General features: G+C 42.5%; 1 protein-coding gene across 5 annotated transcripts in view; it reads left to right on the plus strand.

Annotated features, from left to right (window-relative positions):
* The window catches only part of Vrk2 (VRK serine/threonine kinase 2), a 198,155-nt gene that overhangs the window by 57,275 nt on the left and 117,592 nt on the right, over nucleotides 1–23,288 (plus strand). Inside the window, exons 1-2 of one of the 5 annotated variants that reach the window (XM_052734634.1) lie at nucleotides 9,255–9,365; nucleotides 11,301–11,444. In XM_052734634.1, the coding sequence (XP_052590594.1) occupies nucleotides 11,309–11,444 (136 nt within the window). In that variant the 5' untranslated portion in view covers nucleotides 9,255–9,365; nucleotides 11,301–11,308. Of the gene's footprint in view, nucleotides 1–9,254; nucleotides 9,366–9,462; nucleotides 9,818–11,300; nucleotides 11,445–23,288 lie in introns of those variants that run through there. The other 4 variants (XM_052734633.1, XM_052734636.1, XM_052734635.1 and 1 more) reach the window with 4 other exon arrangements.

The raw sequence follows: 23,288 nt of genomic DNA on the forward strand, positions 1-23,288 counted from the left end.
ATCAGTTTTAAAATGTGTAGCTGGAAGTTTCTCTGGTCCCACCTGGTCCCATGGTCCCATGTTCCTCTAGTCCCACCCAGCCCTGAGGTCCCTCAGCTGCTTATAAAATAATCATTCAGAGGTTTAATATTAACTACCAATTGCATGGCCTATGGCAGGCAGGATTCTTGCTAGCTAGCTCTTATAACTTAACCCATTTCTATTAATCTATAAGTTGACACATGGCTGTAGCATTACCGGTTTGCTGGCATCTTGCCGCTCCTTCCTGGGCGGCTGGTGTCTCTCTTTCCTCTCCTTTCTTCTCTCCGAATATCTGCTTGGATTTTCCACCTGTCTCTAAGCTTCCTTGCCCTAGGCCAATGCAGCTTTATTTATCAACCAATCAGAGCAACACATATTCACAGCATACAGAAAGACATCCCACAGCACTAATGCATCAATTTTAAGTGTACGATTAGGATTTTGGCAAGGTTATAATTATGTAACCACAGCTCAAAACAATCATTAGCCCATAAAGTTCCTTTAGCCTCCTGCTTCTCTTCAACCCAAGTTCTGGCAACTTCTTTTAAATGGAACATTCCAAAATATTTCCACCCATGTCTCCTTCCTTCCACGGTGGGGGCAGGATACTTGCTAGGTCCATCCAGGCTGATGCTTGTATTCATAGTTTGCTCCCTTTTGTTGCTGGATGATATTTCATCACATAAGATCAACATTGTGCAGGGCAGTGGTGGTACACATCTTTAATCCCAGCACTCAGGAGGCAGAGGCAGGCAGATCTCTATGAGTTCGAGGCCAGCCTGGTCTACAGAGCAAGATCCAGGACAGGCACCAAAACTACACAGAGAAACCCTGACTCGAAAAACAAACAACAACAACAACAAAAAGGTCGATATTGCAAATAGTTTATCCATTCACTAACTAATGGGAAATTGATTCCAGTTTGAGGCTTTCATGCATTCAGTTTCTAATTAACAATTGTATGCACATCTTTGTGTTAATATAGGACTACATTTCTCTTTCTCAAGGGATGTATTTAAATTATGTGTTTCTCAGTATGTATCTGTATGTGAGTATGTGAAGATGTGAGTGCAGTGTTCATGGAGACCAAAAGAGGGACTCTGATTCCTTGAAGCTGGAGTTACAGGGGACAGGTAGTTGCTAGCTGCCCAACATGGGTACTGGGAACTTGGGTCCTCTGTAGGAGACATATGTGCTCTTCATCACTGAGCTATCCCTTCAGTACTATTTCTCTTGAAGAAATGTCTAGGGACATGCATGCTGGATCATATACTTAGTATTATACTAGCAGCTTATTTCACTTTATAAGGTGTCAGTTATTTTCAATCAGCCATGACCCTATAATACAAAGTAGAAAGTTCTAAAGTAAATAATTCATAAGTTTAAAAATTGCATAGTTGTGTGATGGAATCTTGTCCTGTTACATTTAGAGCTTCAACCATCCTTTTGTCTCGCATACTCACTTTGTACACACTACCTGTGTCATTTAGTACCTATAAGGTTTTCAGATTTACTATTGAGGTATTACACTATTTATTTTCAAATGATCTTTATAAAATAGCCCAATATCATATCATAATACCCACATTCCTCACCTCATTTTGTCTTATCACATAGATATTGTGTCACCTCATATTATCACAAGGAGAGTGGATATGGTACAATGAGCTATTTTGAGAGTGAGACCACTGTGGTGGTTTGAATGAGAATTGTCCCAGACAGCATCAGAGATTTGAACACTGGGTACCTGTGATAATTTAAAAGAAAATGGTCCCCCAAAGAGAGTGGCCCTATCAGGAGGTGTGGCTTTGTCAGAGCATGTGGCCTTATAGGAAGAAGTGCGTCACTGTGAGGGATGGGCTTTGAGGCCTCCTTTGCTCAAGCCATCCTTAGTGTGGCACACAGTTTACTTCCTGTAGCCTGCAGATCAATGATATAGAACTCTGAGCTCCTTCTCCAGAACCACGTCTGCCTGCATGCCACCATGTCCTGCCTAATGATAATGTGCCAAACCTCTGAAACTGTAAGTCACTCCAATGAACTGTTTTCCTTTATAAGAGTTGCTATGGTCATGGTGTCCCTTGACATCAATAGAAACCCTGAAACAGAAGTTGGTACCAGAGACTGCAGTATTGCTGTGATAGACCTGACCATGTTTTTGTTTGGAGGAATTTCGACTTTGGTACTTTGAGTTATGAAAGCAGTGGAATGCTTTAAGCATTGCTTAACGGGCCATACAAGTAGGAGCATGAAAGACATGGTATTGAGGGTGATTTGCACTGTGGGACCCTGGCTCAAGAGGTTTGAGAGGCAACGAATTTTAGTATTTTGCCTAAATATTTTTCTTGTGATATTTTGGTGAAGAATGTAGTTACTTTTTGCTCTTGTTTGTAAAGTCTTTCTGAAGCTAAAGTGAGGATTTTTGAATTAATTCCATTGGCAGAGGAAATCTCAAAACAGCCTAGTTTAGACTCTGTCCTGTGGTTACTAGTGCTAACACTACTGAAGATTTATAATGAAAAGGAGAAAACTGAGCAAGGAAAAATACAAAATGTACAATTTTAGGAGACAAGGAACACTAGGATGTGGAATGGTGCTAAGACCTGTGTTCAAAGAGATAGACAGATTAAGAAATGGAACAAAAGAAATGGTGACCTCAGGGCAATATCCCATCCAGCTAAGTTTCCATCTTGTGAAAAGGAATTAAAGAAAAGTTTAGAGCTGAGTATAATTGTACATGCATTTAATCCCAGCATTCTGGAGGCAGAGGAAATTGGATCTCTAAGTATGAGACCAGCCTGGTCTATACATTGAGTTCCAAGACAGCTAAAATTAGGCAGTGGAGAAAACCATGGGAAATAGAAAGCTGGTAAAGATGTAATTGAATGAGGGGCCATGTTCCATCCCCAGCCAGCAGCAGAACTTGGCAGCTTCAGCCATATGATTCTGACTTTAGAGTCAAGGATAAAAGGGGTTATGGAATATTCCTCCACAACTAAGGAAAGTCACTGAGGCCAGGCATGTGGCAGGGGTGTTCCTTACTGGAGGCCCAGAGAGGTCATTGTGTGATGCTGTTAAGGTGAAGCCTGGATTGCCTTGGAGACCCCAAGATGTTGTAGATGCCAGAGCCAATGGGTTACCTGCCAAATAAAGCTACTAATAGGGAATGGAACCAGCCCAAGAGAAAAAAGTGTATTGCAGTCAACAAAGCTGAAAGGAGTTGAATATCTGAAGAGCATTTTGACATCAGACATGGAGATGCAGTTTGGAGTTAGTCCAGCTGGTTTTAGGTCTTGCTTTAGTCCAGGAGTTCCTTACTATGCTCCCCCTCCCTACATTTTGGAATGGTAATGTATATCTTGTACCATTATACATTAAAAGTATATGATCTGCTTTTTTAATTTTTATTTTACAGGGGATTAAAGTTAAGAGATTGCATTAATTTCAAGAGGCAATTTGAACTTTAGACTTTTAAATAAGTTTGAGGCTGTTATAGACTATGGGGATTTTCAGAGTTAGACTGAATGAATTTTTGCATTATGATATGGCTATAAGCCTTTGGGGGCCAAGGAGTGGAATGTAGTGATTTGAAAAAAAAAAGGCCCACAAAGGGAGTGGCTCTATTAGGAGGTGTGGCCTTGTTGGAGGAAGTGTGTCACTGTGGACTTTGAGGTCTCCTTTGCTCAAGCTATGCTCAGTGTGGCATACAGTTCACTTCCTGTTGCCTGAGGATTAAGATGTACAACACTCAGCTCCTTCTCGAGCACCATGTCTGCCTGCAGGCCACTATATCCCACCATGGTGATAATGTATTAAACTTCTAAAACTATTAGCCAGTCACCCCAATTAACTGTTCTCCTTTATAAGAGTTGCTGTGGTCATAGTGTCTCTTCACAGCAACGGAAACCCTGACTAAGGCAGTGCCCAGGGGGTGGCACTGTTCCTGGAGGTAGTATATGCTGGAAGCAGGCTTTGAGAGGGAAAGCCTTCTGCCATCTACAGTTTGCTCTTTGTTTTGTGCCTGTGGTTCAGGCGGTGAGCTCTCAGCTAGCTGTTCCTGCCGCCATAGCTGCTGCTTATTGCCACGCCATTGTTCTACCATCATAGACTTCTATCCCTCTGGAACCATGAACCAATAATAAACTCTCTCTTCCTTAACTTACCTTTGGTGGTGGTATTTTATCACAGAAAGAGAAATCTAACAGGTACAATCACATTTAAATAACTTTGTGATTTATCTTCATAACTGTCCTGTTATTAATTATGATTAAACTCTGACTATGTTTAATTTATAAGTTAAATTCTTTTAGGCAAAATAAAAATTACTTTACCTCAAAAATAATCCTATAGGGAACAAAAAACAATCACAGAATATGTAAGGTTTGGTTGTATCTATGGCTTCAGATGTCCCCTGGGAATCTTGGAATATATTGCCTATGAACAAGATGGAGGTGCTAAGTCAGAGCCTGAGAAGTCATTTTCCAAAGTGTCTGGATAAGCAGTGTAAGAAAGCCCTATTTCCTCCACATCCTTCCCAACACTGGATATCTTACCAGTGGTGTGTGTGTGTGTGTGTGTGTGTGTGTGTGTGTGTGTGTGTGTGTGTACATGTGTGTGTGTACTTGTTAGTGTGTGTGTGTGTGTGTGTGTGCTTGTTAGTAGGGGTGTGTGTGTACTTGTTAGTGTGTGTGTGTGTGCTTGTTAGTAGGGGTGTGTGTGTACTTGCTAGTGTGTGTGTGTGTGTGTGTGTGTATGTGTGTGTATGTGTGTGGGTGTATTTGTTTGTGTGTGTGTGTATGTTGTGTACTTGTTAGTGTGTGTGTGTGCACATATGTGTGCTGGTGTAGAGTGGGGAAGTGAAAGGCTGAGTCAGAGAGACACTGCCAGCCGCCACGATGAGAAACAGCATGTGAAGATGCCGGTAAGCCACGAGCCATGTGGCAAGGTATAGATTAATGGAAATGGATTAATTTAAGCTGTAAGAACAGTTAGCAAGAAGCCTGACACAGTCATACAGTTTGTAACCAATATAAGTCTCTGTGTTTACTTGGTCGGGTTTGAGAGGCTGTGGGACTGGCAGGTGAGAGAGATTTGTCCTGACTGTGGGCCAGGCAGGAAAACTCAAGCTACACTAAGGTTGCTCTCCAACTTTATGTTTTGAGACAGGGTCTCTCACTGAACCTGAAGTCATCTCTGAGACAAGGCTGGTGGGCCAATGAGCTTCAGTGATCCACCTGTTTCTGTTCCTGTCAAACCCCACCCCCACCCTATGGTGCTTGGGTGATAGAAGCTCTCTCTCTGTCAAATTCCCTTCTCTCAGCTTTTAACATGAGTTCTGGGGATTCAACAGATTTTCACACCATACTTCTGCCCAGATCTTTGCCAACTGAGCCACCTCCCTAGCCTAAGCAGTGCTGATTTAGGATTTTAGGAACACAGGTTTTTTGTTTTTGTTTTGTTTTTAAGACATGGTCTATCTATTTATGTAGCTCTGTATGTCCTGGAACTCACTTTGTAGACCAAGGTAGCCTTGAACTCAGAGATCTGCCTACCTCTGCCTCCTCAGTGATGGTATTAAAGGTGGCTGGAGCACAGAGCTTTTGTTTTGTTTTACTTTGTTTTTGATGAAGGTAATTTACCAATTTTCAATATCCAGCATTTAAAAATAATTTCTAAATACATGAACTCAAGTGGCACAGTGTTTTTTTCTGAAAAGTTTTATAGTTTTGCCTCCTATGTTTAAACTAGTCTGTAACCAATTTCACATTAATCTTAGGTGAGAATGAGTAAACGGCCAAGGTTTTGCTTTCTCTTCTTTCTATATTTTTAGATGCTACTAACCACAAATGTTAAGTGTCTTGCTGTGGTAGAATATTATTTTAAGGTGTGTTACTTTTGTTTATGTTGCATTTGTTTAACTCTGTGACACTGTGTTTCTTTGCCTGTCTAAAACACCTGACTGGTCTAATAAAGAACTGAACAGCCAATAGCAAGGCAGGAGAGGGAGATAGGCGGGGCTGGCAGGCAGAGGGAATAAATAGAAAGAGAAATCTGGGAGGAGGGAGGATGAGAAAAGAGATGGAGGAGTGAGGAAAGAAGTAGCCAGAGAAGGAGGAGGACTCCAGGGGTCAGCTACCCATCTATACAGCAAGCCATGGAGTAAGAGTAAGATTTACAGAAGAGAACAGGAAAAGCGCAGAGGCAAATATAGACAGGATAATTTAAGTTAATTAAAGCTGGCAAGCAACCAGCCAAAATAAGACTGGGCATTCATAATTAAGAATAAGCCTCTGTGAGTGATTTATTTGGGAGCTGGGTGGTGGGCCCCCCAAAAGATTAAAGACTAACCAACATCTTGCCATTTTTGTTATATTAGATTTACATTTGTCATTCTCTCATGGTCACCGGGAGCAGAACAATTGCTGGAACTGGCCATTTCTTTCTAGAACACTCAAGAACTTTTGTTCACTTCTTAGATCTAAACTGGACACATTCTACTTACCAACTACCAATCACTGAAATGAGGATGAGACTGCCATCCTTGCTTTATTCATCCCATAAGACAGCAGTAAGGTTTTGGATACATTTTAAGGGCCTTGCCTTAAAAAGGACATACACTTCACCTGTCGTGATGGCAGTCTTGTCATCTCCACTCCATCTGGAATCACCTAAGGCATAGTCTGCAGGGCACTCCGGTGAGGGGTTTTCTGCATCAGACTACTTGAAGCCACCTTAGATGGGACCTTCTGGTAACAGCCCAGACAGGACAGGAAGAAGGCAGCTTTGCTTTTGCCTGCTTGCCCTCACTCTCCCTGGCAAGTTCGTCTGTCCTGCTGCTGAGGCATTCCTTCACCAACAACGGCACTAGCTTCTTTGGGATTCCAGTGTAGACTAAAGACTACCAGTTAGTTCTCCAAGAATCCTCCAGGCCTCAGCATCAGATTGGGACTGCTGAGACACCTATTAGTAAACTGAGAAACTTCCAGATTCTCGGCCTCTCCAGTATGAGAGAGTCATTGTGAGACTGACCGGATAGCATCCTGTAAGTCTATAATAAATCCCCTTTTATATAGATTCACTCCATCGGTTCTGTTCCTTTAGAGACCCTGCTCCCAGGAAGCATTTGGTTTACAGAGGAAGTCAGGCAGTGTCAGTAAACAAATGGCACAGTGTGGTGGTATATACTAGTTGGTACTGGGAAGAAAATGAATAGGAAGCTGTCAAGACTGTGGGTGGCTTGGAAGTTAAGGAAGGTTGGTTGGAAAGGACTGAGATGATGGGGTAGATGATACAGATAACAGATTATAAAGGGGTTCATTCTGAACGATAAATGCAAAGGTCCTAAGATAAAAACCAGGCAGGTCACTGTAGCTGGAAATGAAAAGAAATTGGGAGATGTGAATGCAGATGTGGGCAGGTAAATCATTTTAGCAAAGTTTCTCTCAACCAGGTGCACTTTGGCAAAATTTGCTAAAATGATACTGTCTAGGGAAATTCTGGTTGTCCTAATCTGTGCCCCCAACCCTCTCATGAGCAGTAGGGACCTTCCAGCCTGATCACCAATAGTGCTGAGAAGCACTGTATTGGTTCAAAGCAAGGATTTGCTTATAAATGGAGGAAACAGACACATCTGTCAAGAGTCCTCTGTCTGAGTACACCTCCCACATCCCCCCTGCTCCACTCCACTCCCCCCCATGCAGCCCATGCTGTACAGGAACTTCCTGTGTAGGGAGGATGACCTTAAACCTCAGGTCTTTTCTTGTTGTTTCCATCTCCCAAGTGGTGGGATCACAGGCCTGAGCCATTGAGCCATTTAATGTGCTGGGAATTGTGTTGAGGGCTCCCTACAGGCCAGACAAACACCAATGAAGCTACACCCGTTTCCAAAATTCTTTTGAAAAATGATTTTATATCCACACCATCCATCCAGTGCGTTTAAAAACTAGTCTCACTGGGCGGTGGTGGCTCATGCCTTTAATCCCAGTACTCGGGAGGCAGAGGCAGGCAGATCTCTGTGAGTTTGAGGCCAGCCTGGGCTACAGAGTGAGTTCCAGGAAAGGTGCAAAGCTACACAGAGAAACTCTGTCTCAAAAATACAAAAAAAAAAAAAAAAAAAAAAAAAAAGTCTCATCCCATCTTCCATTTTGGGAGTTTGTTAAAAGTACCAATTCCTTACTTAACAGATTTAGTGAAGAGATGTCAACACCACCAAGCCACTACCACTACAACAGTATTTGAGCCAAACTTGAATCAAATTTTAATAAATACTACCAGAATATGGCCAGGTCCATACCTGGGATTCCAGAGTATGGCCGAGAATTAAGTTAGGCAGGAGCTAATAAAAGCAAAACCCACAAAGCTAAGCCGCTCCTGCCTTCGTCCAATCGGAGCCCTCTGAGGTTGGAGCAACCAAGCTTGTTTACAGAAGTGAAAACATGTGGCTTGTTATCTTACTTGAACAACAGCCCCCACCATTCCAGGAAGCTATCTGTCCTTGGGTAAGTAAGGCTTACAAGTTTATCTGTCCTTGGACAAGTGGGGTTTACAAGTTAGAGGCTTTTTTTTTTCTGGTAAATCTCTTGAGCACAATAATTTAAACTTAAAACATAACTTTAGCCCTCACAGAGAGAACATGTCATTTTTCCTCTTAGTATTTGCACTTTCCTGTTTCTAGTTATGGAACTTAAATACTGTTTAATTTTTTTCTGGCGTTTGTTCACTCCAAAATAGAAACTCATTGTGTATCCTTAAAGAACTAGAAATATACTTGACGTATTTCTCTCAGTTGTCACTGTAACCTTGAATCCCAATAACTAATCTTTTCCATTTTACAGATGGGAAGGTAGAAATGTACTAACTAAATTGTGTTTTAAACATATCCAGCTAGGCTGAGTCACATGCTCCTGCCTGGGAGTATCACACTCAGATGCAGCCCCCACCCCTACCCCTGCTCCGGGCAGAGACAGCAGCGGCGCACAGGGCTGGGTGGGTATGCCTGGTAAGGGTTGGGCCAATTTGAAAGCCCTTGGTACTCAGGACTGGTGCAGGAACTCTTCAGTTCTTCCCATTCAAGTGCACGCCCTGCCGACTCCACCCCATGCTACTCCCGTGGCTCTTCAGACTGACCTCGGTGGGGTCAAGTACCGCCCCCTACCTAGTCTCACCCGGACCTGGCTCTGGGCTTGGGCCCCGCCAGGCTCCGTAGCCGCGGGCTGCCCGGGCGGCGGGGCGGCGGCCCCGATGCTCGCCCTGCCCCTGGGAGGTGCCTGGCGCGGCCCGCCCGCCTGCCAGGCCTCGGCCCCGCCTGGCCGCGGAGACGGGCGCTGCGGGGACGTGGGCAGCAGGTCAGTCCTCCCTCCGTCCGTCCCTCCCTCCCTCCCTCGGCCGCCGAGCCTCGGGGGCCGCCGAGCCTCGGGTGCGGTCCCGACGGCTGCAGGCCCGGCTCCGCCCGCCCCAGGGTACCGACGTGTCCCGGAACCCGGTCGGTCGGTCGGTCGGTCGGTCGGGGACGGGGCCGCCGCTCGCGCGGAGGGGTCTGCACCCGGCGAGCGCTTCACCCCGGTGCCACCCGGTGCCCCCAAACTTCGTGTGTCTTTTCAGCCCCCCGCTCAAAAGTTGTTGTGGGAAGACTTGAAAGTTTCCGCCGCCGTCAGCTCTGGCGCGGGCGCCACGGCGTCCTGCCCGGTTAAGCGAGCCCGGTGACACACGTCCTGCTTCAGCACCGTGCCCTAGGGGTTCGCACTAGATTCCCGCTCCGCTCCGGCTTGTTTGCAGTCCGAATACTGTTAGGGGATCAGTAAGTGGAGGGGGGAAAATTCTACTCAAGCCAAGAGGGACGCTTTAAGAGGGAAATTTTGTACTGTGTGTATTCCTGAATCATTTTCACGAAAGCGTCTGTCTTGGTTAGTTTTTGTTGTTAACTTTTCACCCAGGGTCATCTGGGAAGAGGGAACTTTAGTAAGAAGAATGCGTCCATTAAATTGGCCCACGGGCCCTCTGTTGGAGTGACGATGGAAGAGGGCACAGCCCACTGTGAGCAGTGCCACCTCTGGGCAGGACCCGGTGTGTGTAAGAAATCCGAGCCCGCCAAGCCAGTCTGGTAGGGAAGGAGCCATCAGGCAGGATTCTCCCCTGGCGGCTGCTCCAGTGCCTGCCTGGAATTCCTGTTTTGAGCTCCTGCCCTGACACCCCTTCAGGATGGACTGTAAACTATAATATGAAATAAACCCTGTCTGTCCCGAGTTACTTTTGTCTGGGGTGTTTATTACAGCAACAGAAACCAAACTGAAGCAGGATTTATCAGGTTTTTTGATTTTGTCTAGAAATAATAGGAAGAACATGGTTACTTTCATGTTTAGTTTCAAGCACTTATTCTGATACTTACTAATTTAATTATATACCCCTTAGAAATGTTTTTGGCCAACCCCCAAAAGCTCCTACTAGTAATGTTCTAATTTGTGTCCAATGATAATTAAGGTTGTATGGTTTTCTTATGGAATTCCTGTTATCTGTACGTCCAGTGTGCTGTTTTCACATTGATGGGAGTGAGTAAAAGAGCATGTCAGAAAAAACCAAAAATAGTTGTCTCATCTGCCAGATTAGATAACCAGGAAAACCCTTGCTCGTTGAACAATCCTTCCTGGGTGTTTTTGTTGGTGGTCAGAGTGTCTGACCTTTGAATTTAAAGCCCTACTCCTCAATAGCCACATTTTAACAGTGTTCTCAACAAATGATTATTTAACATGTGTATGAGATAACTTTCTGAAGGTGTGTTCTGTAGTGTTGCTAAGTATTAATAAACCCTTAAGTGGAGTTTTAAAGTATTGCTTTAAATGAAGCACAGTAGATACGTTTTAAAGATTCATTTTTGATTGTGTACATGTGTGTGTTTGTGTATGGGTATGTGCCTGTGAGTACAGGTGCCAGTGGAAAAGGTCAACTCACCAGACACCCGGAGCTGGAGTTACAGAGGTTTGCAAGCTGCCGTGTGGGTGCTGGGAACTGAATCAGGTCCTTTACAAAAGCATTGCATGCTCTTAACCACCTGCGTCTCTCTAGCCCCAATAGGTATATTATATATAATTTATACTATATATATTACATACATGCCAGTATCTCTTAGATTTCAAAGTATATGGATTTCTAACTTGAATATGGTGGATGGGCTTCTCTAGTTGGAACTGACTTCAGGATCCTAATCTTAATTCTGGGGAAAACATTGGAAGAAATGAGTTTTAATGCTATTTTGTTTTTAACTGTGTATCTCATCCCTCTGCCAGTAGATGTGATGGCACCAAGAAGAAAAGAGAAATACAAGCTTCCGGTTCCACTCCCAGAAGGCAAAGTTCTGGATGATATGGATGGAAACCAGTGGGCACTGGGCAAGATGATCGGCTCTGGAGGGTTTGGATTGATATACTTAGGTAAAGTATGACTAAATTGCCAAGTATAATTATGGCTGTAATCAGTGTAACTATGGTAACAAGGGTATTTTAAGAGCTAACTGAAATAACAGAATTCATACTATTTTACAGTAATTGGAAGATAGTTAATGTTTAGTGCATTAACTAAGCATTAGGTTCAAGCCATAACTGACACAACACATTCCCTGTTGTCTTGTTTTTCCAGTAACTTGTCGAAGTCTTTTCAGAGCATAATTGCCACAATCTGCCAGACAGAATATGAATTTTCTTTTTGAGAACGTGTTTTCACTGATTTTTATAGCTCCTAAACAACAACTATATATAAATATTAAAAATACTTACTATATGTATGATACGTGTAGGACATGTCACAGGGCACCTGTGGAGGTCAGCGGACAACTTTGCTTCTCTCTTTCCACCTTTCTGTGGGTTCTGGGACTTAGTTCAGGTGGTTAGACATCCTTACCTGCTGAGCTGTACTTCTCTCCCCATGGTATGACTCTTAATCATTGGTATCTAGGCAATACTAGGGCCTAACTGTTTCGTGACTATGTTCCACATAAAATTAAGCCTTAGTGACTGAAAGCATCTATTACTTGGAATGAATGAACGTCTCTTGTGTGATTGGAGTTTAGTAGTTATGTTATTCTTCAGAAAACTGACAAAGTAGTTGCTCAAATGATCTGAGCTTTATGATGCCAGTAGGGACCCTGCTTGGGTGTACTTCTTCTATACTGCATTTAAACATTTAGAAATTATCCTGAATTTTAAGAGGCCATTTAGGACTGTCTCAATGCTGTGGTGGGATGCGGGAAGGTATCTGCTGTGTGATTGTGTTTGATGAATAAAATACTGGTGATTAGAAAAGAATAATCTGGGTTTGGGGTGTAGCCCATGAAAGGTCTTGGGTACCATGGTTTTTAGCACCTCCTACCCCAAACAAAAAATACAACGTAAGATTCTCTTACATATATTCATTCACCCTACAGCTATTTCTGTGGTAGACATCTTTGGGGCTTGTGCATGGTAGCTCATTCTTGTGATCTCAGCATATGAAAGGTTGAAACAAGGTCAGCTTGGTCTATGTCATAAGTTCTATGCCAAACAAACAAACAGCACAGGGAAAAAAAACAAACAAGGAATAAAAAACAAAACAAAACAAAAAAAACAACAACCAAAGCACCCCCCCCTACACACCAAATACCAGACAAAAAATATCCTCAAAAATATCAAAACAAATAGACATAGCAGAACCTCTTTTGGCGGAATTTTGGTTTCCTTGTCAAACAGACATGTTTCTGGATCATGAATGATTAAGGTATTACTCTTGGTGCTTTGCCTTTTGTGTTTGTTTATTTTTAGAAAGTCTCAAGTAGCTAAGGCTAGCCTTGAACTCCTGATCCTCCTGTTTCTTCCCTTCTGGGCTGAGATTACAGGCGCATACTGCCATAACTGGCTGTAGTTTTCAATGAATGAAGGAAATTCAGTAAATAAGCAACTTCCTGTCTATTACTTGTGTCTAATATAATTGAAAAAACAAAATCAGGACAAAAATAATCACATGGGCTGAGTAAAAGCAGATTCTCAATTTAAAGAGTGTCACTGTATGTGGTGGCTCATACCTTCAGCTCCTAGCCCTCGGGAGCTGCAGCCACTGATTGAGTTGAAGACCAGACAGGGCTATATCATTAGACCCAGTTATAAAAGAAATCAAAACAAAACACTATAATCTTGAGTACTAGATTGGGCCACATAGGCAGGCAACACTTTTCAATAGAAACATAATTGGAGTCACCTACATAATTTAAAAATTTCAAGTATCCACATTAAAAAAATTAGGAGAAACAGGTGGAATTTTTTTTAATAATATGTACTATTCAATTTAAAATATCCAAAATAATTCATGTTATCGTGTTCATGTAAAAATAGTGAAATACTTTATATCTGAGTGGAAATCAAAAATCTAGAGAGCATCAAGTGTCCAGAGCTTAGTAACACAACTGGCTGGTAAGAAATGTAGGCACGTGTCTAGTGAGTGCTGGGTGTGCCGAAGGGTAGGATCACCCACAGAGTGAGTGCTGTCTGAAATGGGTTAGTAAACTCTTTCACATAGCAGTGAGTTAAGATCTCTGGTATATTGTCTTGACTATAGGTCAAAGATAGAGTTGAATAAATTATTGCTAATGTGACTGTGGCCTTGGATCTACAGCCTCCGACATACTTACTTTTCTAACTTTTGAATTATTTTAATAATTTCAAAGAACTGGAGAAAAGCTTCAACTATAATGATCTTATCCCTTTTCACTTCTTAAAATGTAAATATTTATTTGTATTTATTTGAATTCAGGTTTATGTTGAAGAGTAAATATCATGTTTATACATGTTTTATAAATCTTTATACATACCACTTGTTTGGCTTTGGTCATTAAGGAGGACTCTCCATGCTCTGGAGTGATTGACATTCAAGTGCAGAGAGTTCTTTTAGTCTAAGTACAGGTCATATGGCTTTTAATTATTTTGTTTCTTATTACTCAAATAAAATTTGGTAAGATCCAGCATGTTGGGTGGCACCTCCTCCCACCATCTGAATTCTAGAAACTGTACCCTGGAAAGGCATGTACCAGCACATACTCATCATCATTGGGCATTGTTTTGAGAGAGAGAAAAAATGCTTCATTTTTCTGAATTATGTGACAAACACTTTATTATTCTATGAACAGGGTGTAATGAATCACAGAATCAGCTTAACTTTGTTAATGTTAGTTTTCACTGATTATTTCCAAAGCTACAAATAAGCAAATCCTTGAGAAGCCCTCTGGTTCTGGCAGTTTACCCTGGTTCTTTTCATGTTGTGCATATGTATCACAAAGCACTTAAATTCAAGCTTTCCTTAGTAACCCTGTTCAGTGGTTCTTTTCAGGTGTGCTTCCCAGACACTGCTTTGGCAGGCCCTTTCTCAGTGCAGGTGGCCTAAGGCTGAGAGGAGTGTAGGCGCTCTGCCTGGCTCATTGTGCATGTACAACTGTCCTCCAGCTTTGAGATCAGTAGCCCAGGCCTGTCTGTAATTAGCCACTTGGAGCAAAGCGGGAGGGGCAGAGAAGTGCGTGTTTGCTCTTGGAGAGATAATGTGCCTGTAGGATTCCTAGCAGTAGTCATGAGAGGGAAAGAAGTCTGAATACAAGAACAAAGTCTGTGCTCTCTTTGTGTATGAAAGCGAGCGGGAAGGAGGGAAGGAAACAGGTTAGGGTATGGGAAAGTTGCTGTCATTTTAGTACCAAACAAGCAAAAAACTTTCTGAAACTCCGGGGAAAGAGAGAACTGAAGGTTCGAATTCTGTTTAATGCTGCATACAACATGGAAGCCACTAACCCGAGGGAGATGTGCGTAGTAAGAGCAGAAGTTCTGTGCTAGGAGACTCTGAGTTGAGTCCTGACTTGTCACTGAGTCACTGACAGACCGAGTAGCCTAACTTCATTGTCTTCAGGAGTCTTTGTTTCTATTCTGTATAATTGTAGCAATATTTACATGGATTAAATGAGATGTTTTAAACAGTTTGGAACCTAGCAAACACTTACTGAGTAGAATCTATTTAGAAGTTCCCATTCTAAATATCTGGTGTCATGGTGCATTAGGAAGAGACCTTCACTGGAGGGACTTTCTGTTTCTTCTGCCTTGAATTGTGGTAGATTTAGCTGCTAATGTTATAAAACTAAGAACACAGCGACTGTCTACAGGTGCCTTTATGTTTTATTCACCACTTTGTGTCTGTTCCCTTTAAAATTTCCTGGAGTGGTACAGTATGTGGTGAGCATTTCCATTTAGACCGTTACCTGTTTGCTTCAGATATGAAAGGAATTGGACTCCAAAAGTTAATGAAAATGCAGAAAGAAAAACTCTAGGATAAATGTCCATTACATTCCTTGGAAAGAGCTTATTGTTGGAGGGATTGAGGCTGAGATTGTGGTACTCAGCCCACACAAGTGAATTTGCTCTCTGCTGTAACTGCAGATGTCACCTATAACCCAGTCAGCAGTCAGATGTGTTCTATTAGACACAAAGAGACCTGCTCAATGTAACTCTCATTTAATCCTCTAAAACACTGGTCTCAACCTTCCTAACGCTGCGACCCTTTAACACAGTTCCTCATGTAGTGACCCCCAACCATAAAATTATTTTGTTGCTACTTCATGAATGTAATTTTGCTACTGTTATGAATTGGAATGTAAATACCTGTTTTTTGATGGTTTTAGGCAACCCCTGTGAAAGGTTCTTATGACCCCAATCCACAGGTTGAAAACTGCTTCTCCAAAGGAATGTGCATACACTTTATTGACAATAAATTGGTATTATTGTTTTCCACGAAGAGTAACACAATATAACTGAAATTGGCCATTTGGTGATCCAGTCTTAGGGATCATTACTTATAGATAAGTGGTTAAACTTAGTTAAGTAAATTTTGGAGATTTTTGTTGCTGTTGTTACATTATCCTGACTTTGCTCTTCAGAAACAGAAGGAATTTGTTAGAGGGGGTGATTTTTAGAAGCTATCAAATTTAACTTATTTATTGATGAGGAAATAGTTCTACTTATAAAGGAATAGAAAAATGTGTTGTAGTATTGGTTGGTTTTTTTATTATTTAGTTGGCTGTGGTGGATTGATTTTTAAGGTATGCAGAATAACATTCAGGAAAGTCAAATCATAACACTAGTAGCAATATTAAATGTTATTTTTGCAATATTTTGTAGAGAAGGCAGTTAGTCTTGTGAAAATGAAAAGAATAATTTGTTTTAGAAATTATAGTAGCTATATATATTATATATACAATAAACTAGTTCCTGGTGAAGGCATAGTTAAGAGATATAAACTCAAGTTTACCTGTCTTTTTAATATTTATTTAATGTGCTAGACCTATAGGTAAGTAAAAATATCTAGAAGATGTATTTGAATTTTACATGCACTGTCAGTAGGCTATTAGTTTTGAGTTTATATGACACAGTGCTATTCATTTCCCTCTCAGTCACAAAATCCAAGTAACTAAGAAAGTTTGTTGCTGGGCAGTGGTGGCGCACTGAGCACTCAGGAGGCAGAGGCAGGTGGATCTCTGTGACTTCGAGGCCAGCCTGGTCTACAGAGTGAGATCCAGGACAGCCAGGGCTACACAAAGAAACTCTCAAAAAACAAAAACAAAAATAAAAACAAATTCTTCATAAGAAAGATGGGGGAGGGATTCTTGCAAGACTTAGCATTCATTTTTTGGTTTTAATTTTTTAAAAAAGGCTGACCTTAGAAAACATTTTACATTCTGCATCTTCACTTTTAACAGTTTAAATGTCCAGATCTCGCCTCCCCGACTCTGCCTCACTCAGGTATCCTGTCCCTCCCCCTGCACTGCAGCCGTCTACTGGCTTTGCTTGGCCAAGGTTCCTTTCTCGCTTTGTAAATTAGAAACTCACTGCTGTGGGGAAGTTTCTTCCTCATGAAATGAGCTCACCTCTGTTGCCACACAATAAAAGAATTCTCTGAGTTCGAGAGCTTCTGGCTTCCTCATGAAATATGGATGGACTTCTGCTTCTGTAAGAGAAGGGAGAAGAGGAATAAATAGTGTGAGGTATAATCCTTCGTTCAGACCCAGGGGTACTCATGTATATGAAACAAATTAGAAGGAAGTGTAGGAAACTCCGGGACTCGGAGTGGGCCTCCACTAGACATTAGCAGTTCCCATCCTCGATGGTACAAAGGTGTGTGTGGGGTTCATACTGCTTCCTGCTTGGTGTGTAATGATGCTGCTTCAGAGTGTTTGCCTGTCACATCTCTCACGTGCACCACGTTTTTCCTGAACACAGTACAGTTACTCTGTGTCAAAGACGTAGGAGACGAGATGGAGACCTCAGCAATTGTTTCAACACAGTTGTTAGAGACTTGTTTCTTTACAGGCACCAGCCAGGCGGGCTGGGCTCGTCCTTAACATCTCTGGTCCAGGGAAATGATTTTGTGGAAAGATACCCATGAAGGCCAGAAACATCTACAGATGCAGTGTGATCCCAGGCAGTGGAGCATGTGGCCCTTCATTGGCATTAGATGATAACAGGAGGATCTCCTGGCAGAAGAACTGACTTTTGCTGTGTTCTGCATGCTGCCCCTCCAAACCCATCTTTGATTGGCACCTATGCCCTATTGAAACTGGCATCACACCTTCTGAATGGGCACTGTGCCAGGCTAGCAGATGGGTATGGGCAAAGGCATGCCAGAAACCCAGTATGTGAATCAAGTTTAAGTATCAGGGGCCCAAACTCCCATCCAGGGATATAAAAACTGCAGTCTGTTGAGAGCTTTTTGTGCTTAAGGTTAAAGGACATGCCATTTCTACTCCAGCTTAGAGGTTGATTAATTTTGAAAGTCAAACAGGAACTCCTGTGGTGGTGTCAGGCAAAATTCTGTCTTCGGTGAATGAGAATTACTACTTCATGTAGGGAAGAGAAAGTATTGTAATGAAGTTTCCGAGGAGAGTGAGTCCCCTGCAAGTCCCTCCAGCACTTAAGCAGCGTGCGTCCAGTGAAGATGAATATTTCTATTCTCCAGCAGAGCCAGGTGCAATCAAAGCCAGATCTTCAACCCGCTGCAGTAAAGAACCCTAAATTTAGAAAGGGCAGGCGAAGTTTAGAAGAACTCTGTGGTGGTAGCTCTCCTCACCATGAGCTGATGGAGCTTCACAGAAGTGTACAGAGGAGGAGATGAAGGGAAAACTCCAAATAGAAAACCTTCAGAGTGTTCCAGCCTGAAACAGAAAGATCCTTAACAAACCGAAAGAAAAAGTTGAGTCCTTTTCCCTCAGTGCAGAATCTTTCTGAGTTTTTTTTATCAGTAAAATCTTAGGTTACAGAAATGTTAGGACCAACTTCATACACAACTAAACTTCCTCTTCCTACTTTCATTTCCTTTGCATGTCTATCATGTATATAAACTTTGCTTCTTGAATAATGGATTTTGCATAAAATTGAGTTCTAAACATCGTATTCCTTATGATTGTCTCACACCCACCACAGAACTGCCCCCACACCAGAAAGAGAGCGCACCATGCTTGTGATCATTTTAGTCCTATCTCCTAAGTGCTCTTAAAAGTATAGACATGCCGTCAGACCAGCTGTGGCCAAGAGCAGCTTTGCTAATCGCATCATAGCCCTTGCTTTTGCTTTTCCACTGTGTAAACTTCATCTATGGAACAGATTCCACGAGACCGTTGTGAATACTTCAACGTATTCAAAACATATAACTGCCACAAATTAAACTACTAAAACTAAAGCTGGTGCATTGTAACTGCCAAGTAAACCTGGCACGTCTCCTTGTCAGACTGCAGGAGAGTGTGCCATGCAGTCCTCGGAAAACACAATTCATCCAGAAGCACTCTTGTCACTTGCTCTGATATTAAACCAGAGAAAGTGACATTAATTAAAGAAATGACATGAGCCAACAAAGGCAATGAAATTCCACATTTTGGCTTTGTGCAGACCTTCACCCAACCTGTTCTGTGTAGGTCCTGCGGCTGACTGAAGAGGGCTAGGCCTATGACCTTTACTCCTCCTCTCCCCATTCAGAAAACATTCTTGAGCAACTAAAATTTCCTGCCAGCATTGGGCTGGTGTCTTAGTGTAACCCAGTCACGGCTGGGCTTCCTAGAGCCCTGGTGTGCCGTCCTGTGGTACACTGCCTGCACTCGGGAGCTGTGTGCAGTGTACAGTGAGAGACAGGAGAGTTGCTCTCACACCCAGCAGAGAGCCTCGACTTGTCGGGTGGAGTCAAGGAGACCAGCTGCTAGGACCACTTGACTGGGAACCCCAGGCAGGAAGAGACAAGCAGAAGGGAGCCACAGCTTTCCCTTGGTTCCTATTACTTGCATCCTCACAGTCGGTATTTGACCAGGTGAAGAATACTGACTTTTCTAACCCTTCACGCTGCACGTGGCCATGCTCACCTCGCACCGTGTTGTGCAGTCCTAACAGGCATACCCCAGTCATTAAAAAAAAATGATTTTTTATAGGGAAAAAAACTATAGAAAAATGTGTAGTCTCTGTATGAGACATTCTAATTTCATATTTACAGATAGTATTGTGTATATTTTAGGGAGTTTGCTGTAAGAGTAGCATATATTTATTTTTTCAAATGTCTTTAAAATATTAGATACCATGTACTTTATTCATAGATTATAGGAGTTAATGGGAAATGTTTGCTCTGCTAATACATAATATGGAGGAATTTTAAAAATACGGCCATTGTATTAAATCCAACCACTTCTGTGTTTAGAATAAAACAATTTTCTGGGTAATATGTAATTGAAGAAGATTTAGTAACCAGTGCAAACTATTTTAGGGGAAAGTATGGTTTCCTGTTGCATCTATCAACTTTTCAAAATAAGCTCTCCCTTCCCCCCTCCCCCCATTTTGTATGGTGCTGGGACTTGAACACAGGGCCTTGTGTGTACCACACAGGCACTCTGTCACTGAGCTACATCCCTAGCTCTTGAATTCTTTTAACCCAAGTCTGTGAACAGTCTGATTGAGGGATTTGTGCACAGTCAGAAGCTTTTGTGACAGTTTTCAAGCATAGGTATTTTATATTTGGGATTCAGAGTTTTCTAATTGTATAATTAGTCACAAGGTTTAATGCACATTTTCTGTGTCAGGCTGACAATGGCTTCAGAGAGACAGGGGTGCTTCCGGGGAGGGAGCGAAGGAGGCCAGAGTTGACACACACAGGAAACAGTGGAGGAAAGTCAACAGGCCTTGTGAAGTCAGGAATTGGAAATATGTCAGTCTTCAGAGACTGGCTTTAATTTGCAATCCAAGTGAAATAGAGTATTTAAATATGAGAGGCAGTATTATTGAGCCCAGCATGCCTGCTACCACTTGTTTGACTAGCTCAGAATAGAACACTGAGAGGCAAGGGCTCAAAGTTAAATGAACATTTATACATTTTAAAATCAAATGAAAGATTCAGAGTATATTCATGAATTAATTTTTTTCCAGAATCCTAAATTTAATCAGCTGGAATTACTTTTAAAGTGTCATTCTATTTAACTTTGGGGAATGATGAATTTGCCTTTTAGTAGGGATGCTGTATTTTATCATGAAGATGAAACAAACTGTCTTTTGTTAATTACTCCCCAGAGACACTGGCCATTTTTCTCCCCTATGCTTAGTGTGGAGTAAAGGCAGCGCCTGCAGATTTATTTCAAACAAGACCAATTGGAAGCTTCACCATGTGTGAGAGGCACTAGGAGAATGTAGCTTCCCTTTCAGGTATTCTGGATGCCCCCTAAATGAGCATTCTTGGAGGGAATGCTTTACCGAGGGGACCCTGAACACAGACAGAGTAGAAATACGATAAAGAAGGAAAGAGAGTAGTGGGTTATGTCCAATGTGTCGGAGAACTGTGGAGATGAGCTTTTGCAATCTTTTTTAGGAAGTCATCATCAGCTCTTGGAATCTTTTTCTTAGAGTGCCAAGTGCTGGGGTAAATGGTTTCCACACATCATTGCCTGTCTCAGGAACTTGATGACGTTGAGGCCCAGGGAGGAAGTGAGATGACTCCAGGCTACCTTTTCAAAGACCAGCCAGCTCCATCTACTTTTGAGCACAGGTTTCTTTGCTCTGTGCATCGATGTCCCTTGTGAAAGAACACTTTTAGTTTACAGCTAGCCAGAGAGAATATGGCAAGTGACGAGCTGTGATGAGCTCACTTCTAACACAGCAGCTAAATAAGTGATTCATAGTATTGGCAGCTAATTTGAGAAATCTGTTGGTGGTGATGCTTACCGGGGCGCCATTTTCATTCAGATTGACAACCACGGCACTGGTGATAGGTTTATTCAGATCACCAAGTCTGTGAAAGAACGTCTGATATTTACAGTAAACCCAGTGCTGAGCACTAAAAAAAAGAAAAACACGTTTAAAATGTGCTGTAGCTTAGGTCATACAATATTTTTATGAAAAAAGAATTAGACTAGGCAGCCAGTTGTGCTATGATCTGATGAGAAAGATTTGATGGGTTTTCAGGCTCTTCAAAACAGAATAAATTTGTCTCATTTATAGGGATTTGTTTGTTTGTTTGTTTGTTTATTTATTTATATTTTTCAAAACAGGGTTTCTCTGTGTAGCCCTGGCTGTCCTGGAACTCACTCTGTAGACCAGGCTGGCTTTGAACTCAGAGAGATGCTCCTAAAGTCCTGTGTCACCACTGCCCGCTACTTGTTTTCAGTCTAATGAGCAACACGACGAGGACCACAAAGGGAGCTGCATTCGTTAGGACACATGTTATAATGTAAACGTACGTATGCACAGTGCAGTACTACTCAGCAGAGAAAAACAATGACAGCATGAAGTTTGCAGGCAAATGGATGGAACTAGAAAATATCATCCTGGCCGGGCTGTGGTGGCGCACGCCTTTAATCCCAGCACTCGAGAGGCAGAGCCAGGCGGATCTCTGTGAGTTCGAGGCCAGCCTGGTCTACAGAGTGAGTTCCAGGAAAGGTGCAAAGCTACACAGAGAAATCCTGTCTTGAAAAACCAAAAAAAAAAAAAAAAGAAAATATCATCCTGAGTGAGGTAACCCAGACTCAGAAAGACAAACATGGTATGTACTCACTCATAAGTAGATACTAGATGTAAAGCAAAGGATAGCCAGACTGCAACTCACAACTCCAGAGAGGCTAGCTAGTAAAGAGGACCCTAAGTAAGACACAGGGATCGCCCAACAACAGAGAAATGGATGAGATCTCCATGAGCCAACTGGGGGTGAGGGAGGGGTGATGGAGGGCAAGGGTCAGGGGAAAGAGAGCTTAGGGGAGCTGGAGATCCCAGCTGGATCAGGAACAGAGTGGGAGAACAAGGAAAGAGAGACCATGATAAATGAAGACCCCATGGGAATAGGAAGAAGCAAAGTGCTAGAGCGGTCCCCAGAAATCCACAAAGATACCTCCACAATAGACAATGGTTGAGAGACAGCCCGAACTGACCTACTCTGGTGATCAGATGGCCAAACACCCTAACTGTCGTGGTAGAACTCTCATCCAGTGACTGATGGAAGCGGATGCAGAGATCCACGGCCAGGCCCCACGTGGAGCTCCGGGAGTCCCATCGGGGATAAAGAGGAGGGGTTGTATGAGCGAGAGATGTTGAGACCATGATTGGAAAAAGCACAGGGACAAATAGCCAAACTAGTGGAAACACATGAACTATGAACCAGTAGCTGATGAGCCCCCAACTGGACCAGGCCCTCTGGATAAGTGAGAGAGTTATTAGCTTGATCTGTTTGGGAGGCATCCAGGCAGTGGAACAGGGACCTGTCCTTGGTGCATGAGCTGGCTGTTTGGAGCCTGGGGCCTAGACTGAGACACTTTGCTCTCAGCCTTGGTGTAGGGAGGAGGAGACTGGACCTGCCTCAACTGAATCTACCAGGCTGGGCTGACTCCCCAGGGGAGACCTTGACTTGGAGGAGGTGGGAATGGGGGGTGGGTTGGTGGGGGAAGGCTGGGGGTGGGTGGGAGGAGGGAGGACAGGGGATTCTGTGGCTGATATGTAAAATTAAATTAATTATAAAATAAAAATATTAAAAAAAGAATGACCCTGTGAGAGGTGAACTTTACAGAATGAATTACTCTTAACTCTCTTTTTTCTTAGAGGACATTTAAAGATGCACAGTTAGAAAACTAGATCTTTTAAAAGGCAAAACACAAAAAATCCTTTAAGTAGAATCTTGTTAATGAATTTGCTTCCTGCTAAAGAATTTGTTTCAGATAAAAATATTTTACTTACAATAGAAGTCTAGACTTTGAAAAAGGATTCAGTTCT

This window comes from Peromyscus californicus, unplaced genomic scaffold, assembly GCF_007827085.1.
Source record: "Peromyscus californicus insignis strain IS unplaced genomic scaffold, ASM782708v3 Scaffold_13__1_contigs__length_99412109, whole genome shotgun sequence".
NCBI classification, from domain to species: domain Eukaryota; kingdom Metazoa; phylum Chordata; class Mammalia; order Rodentia; family Cricetidae; genus Peromyscus; species Peromyscus californicus.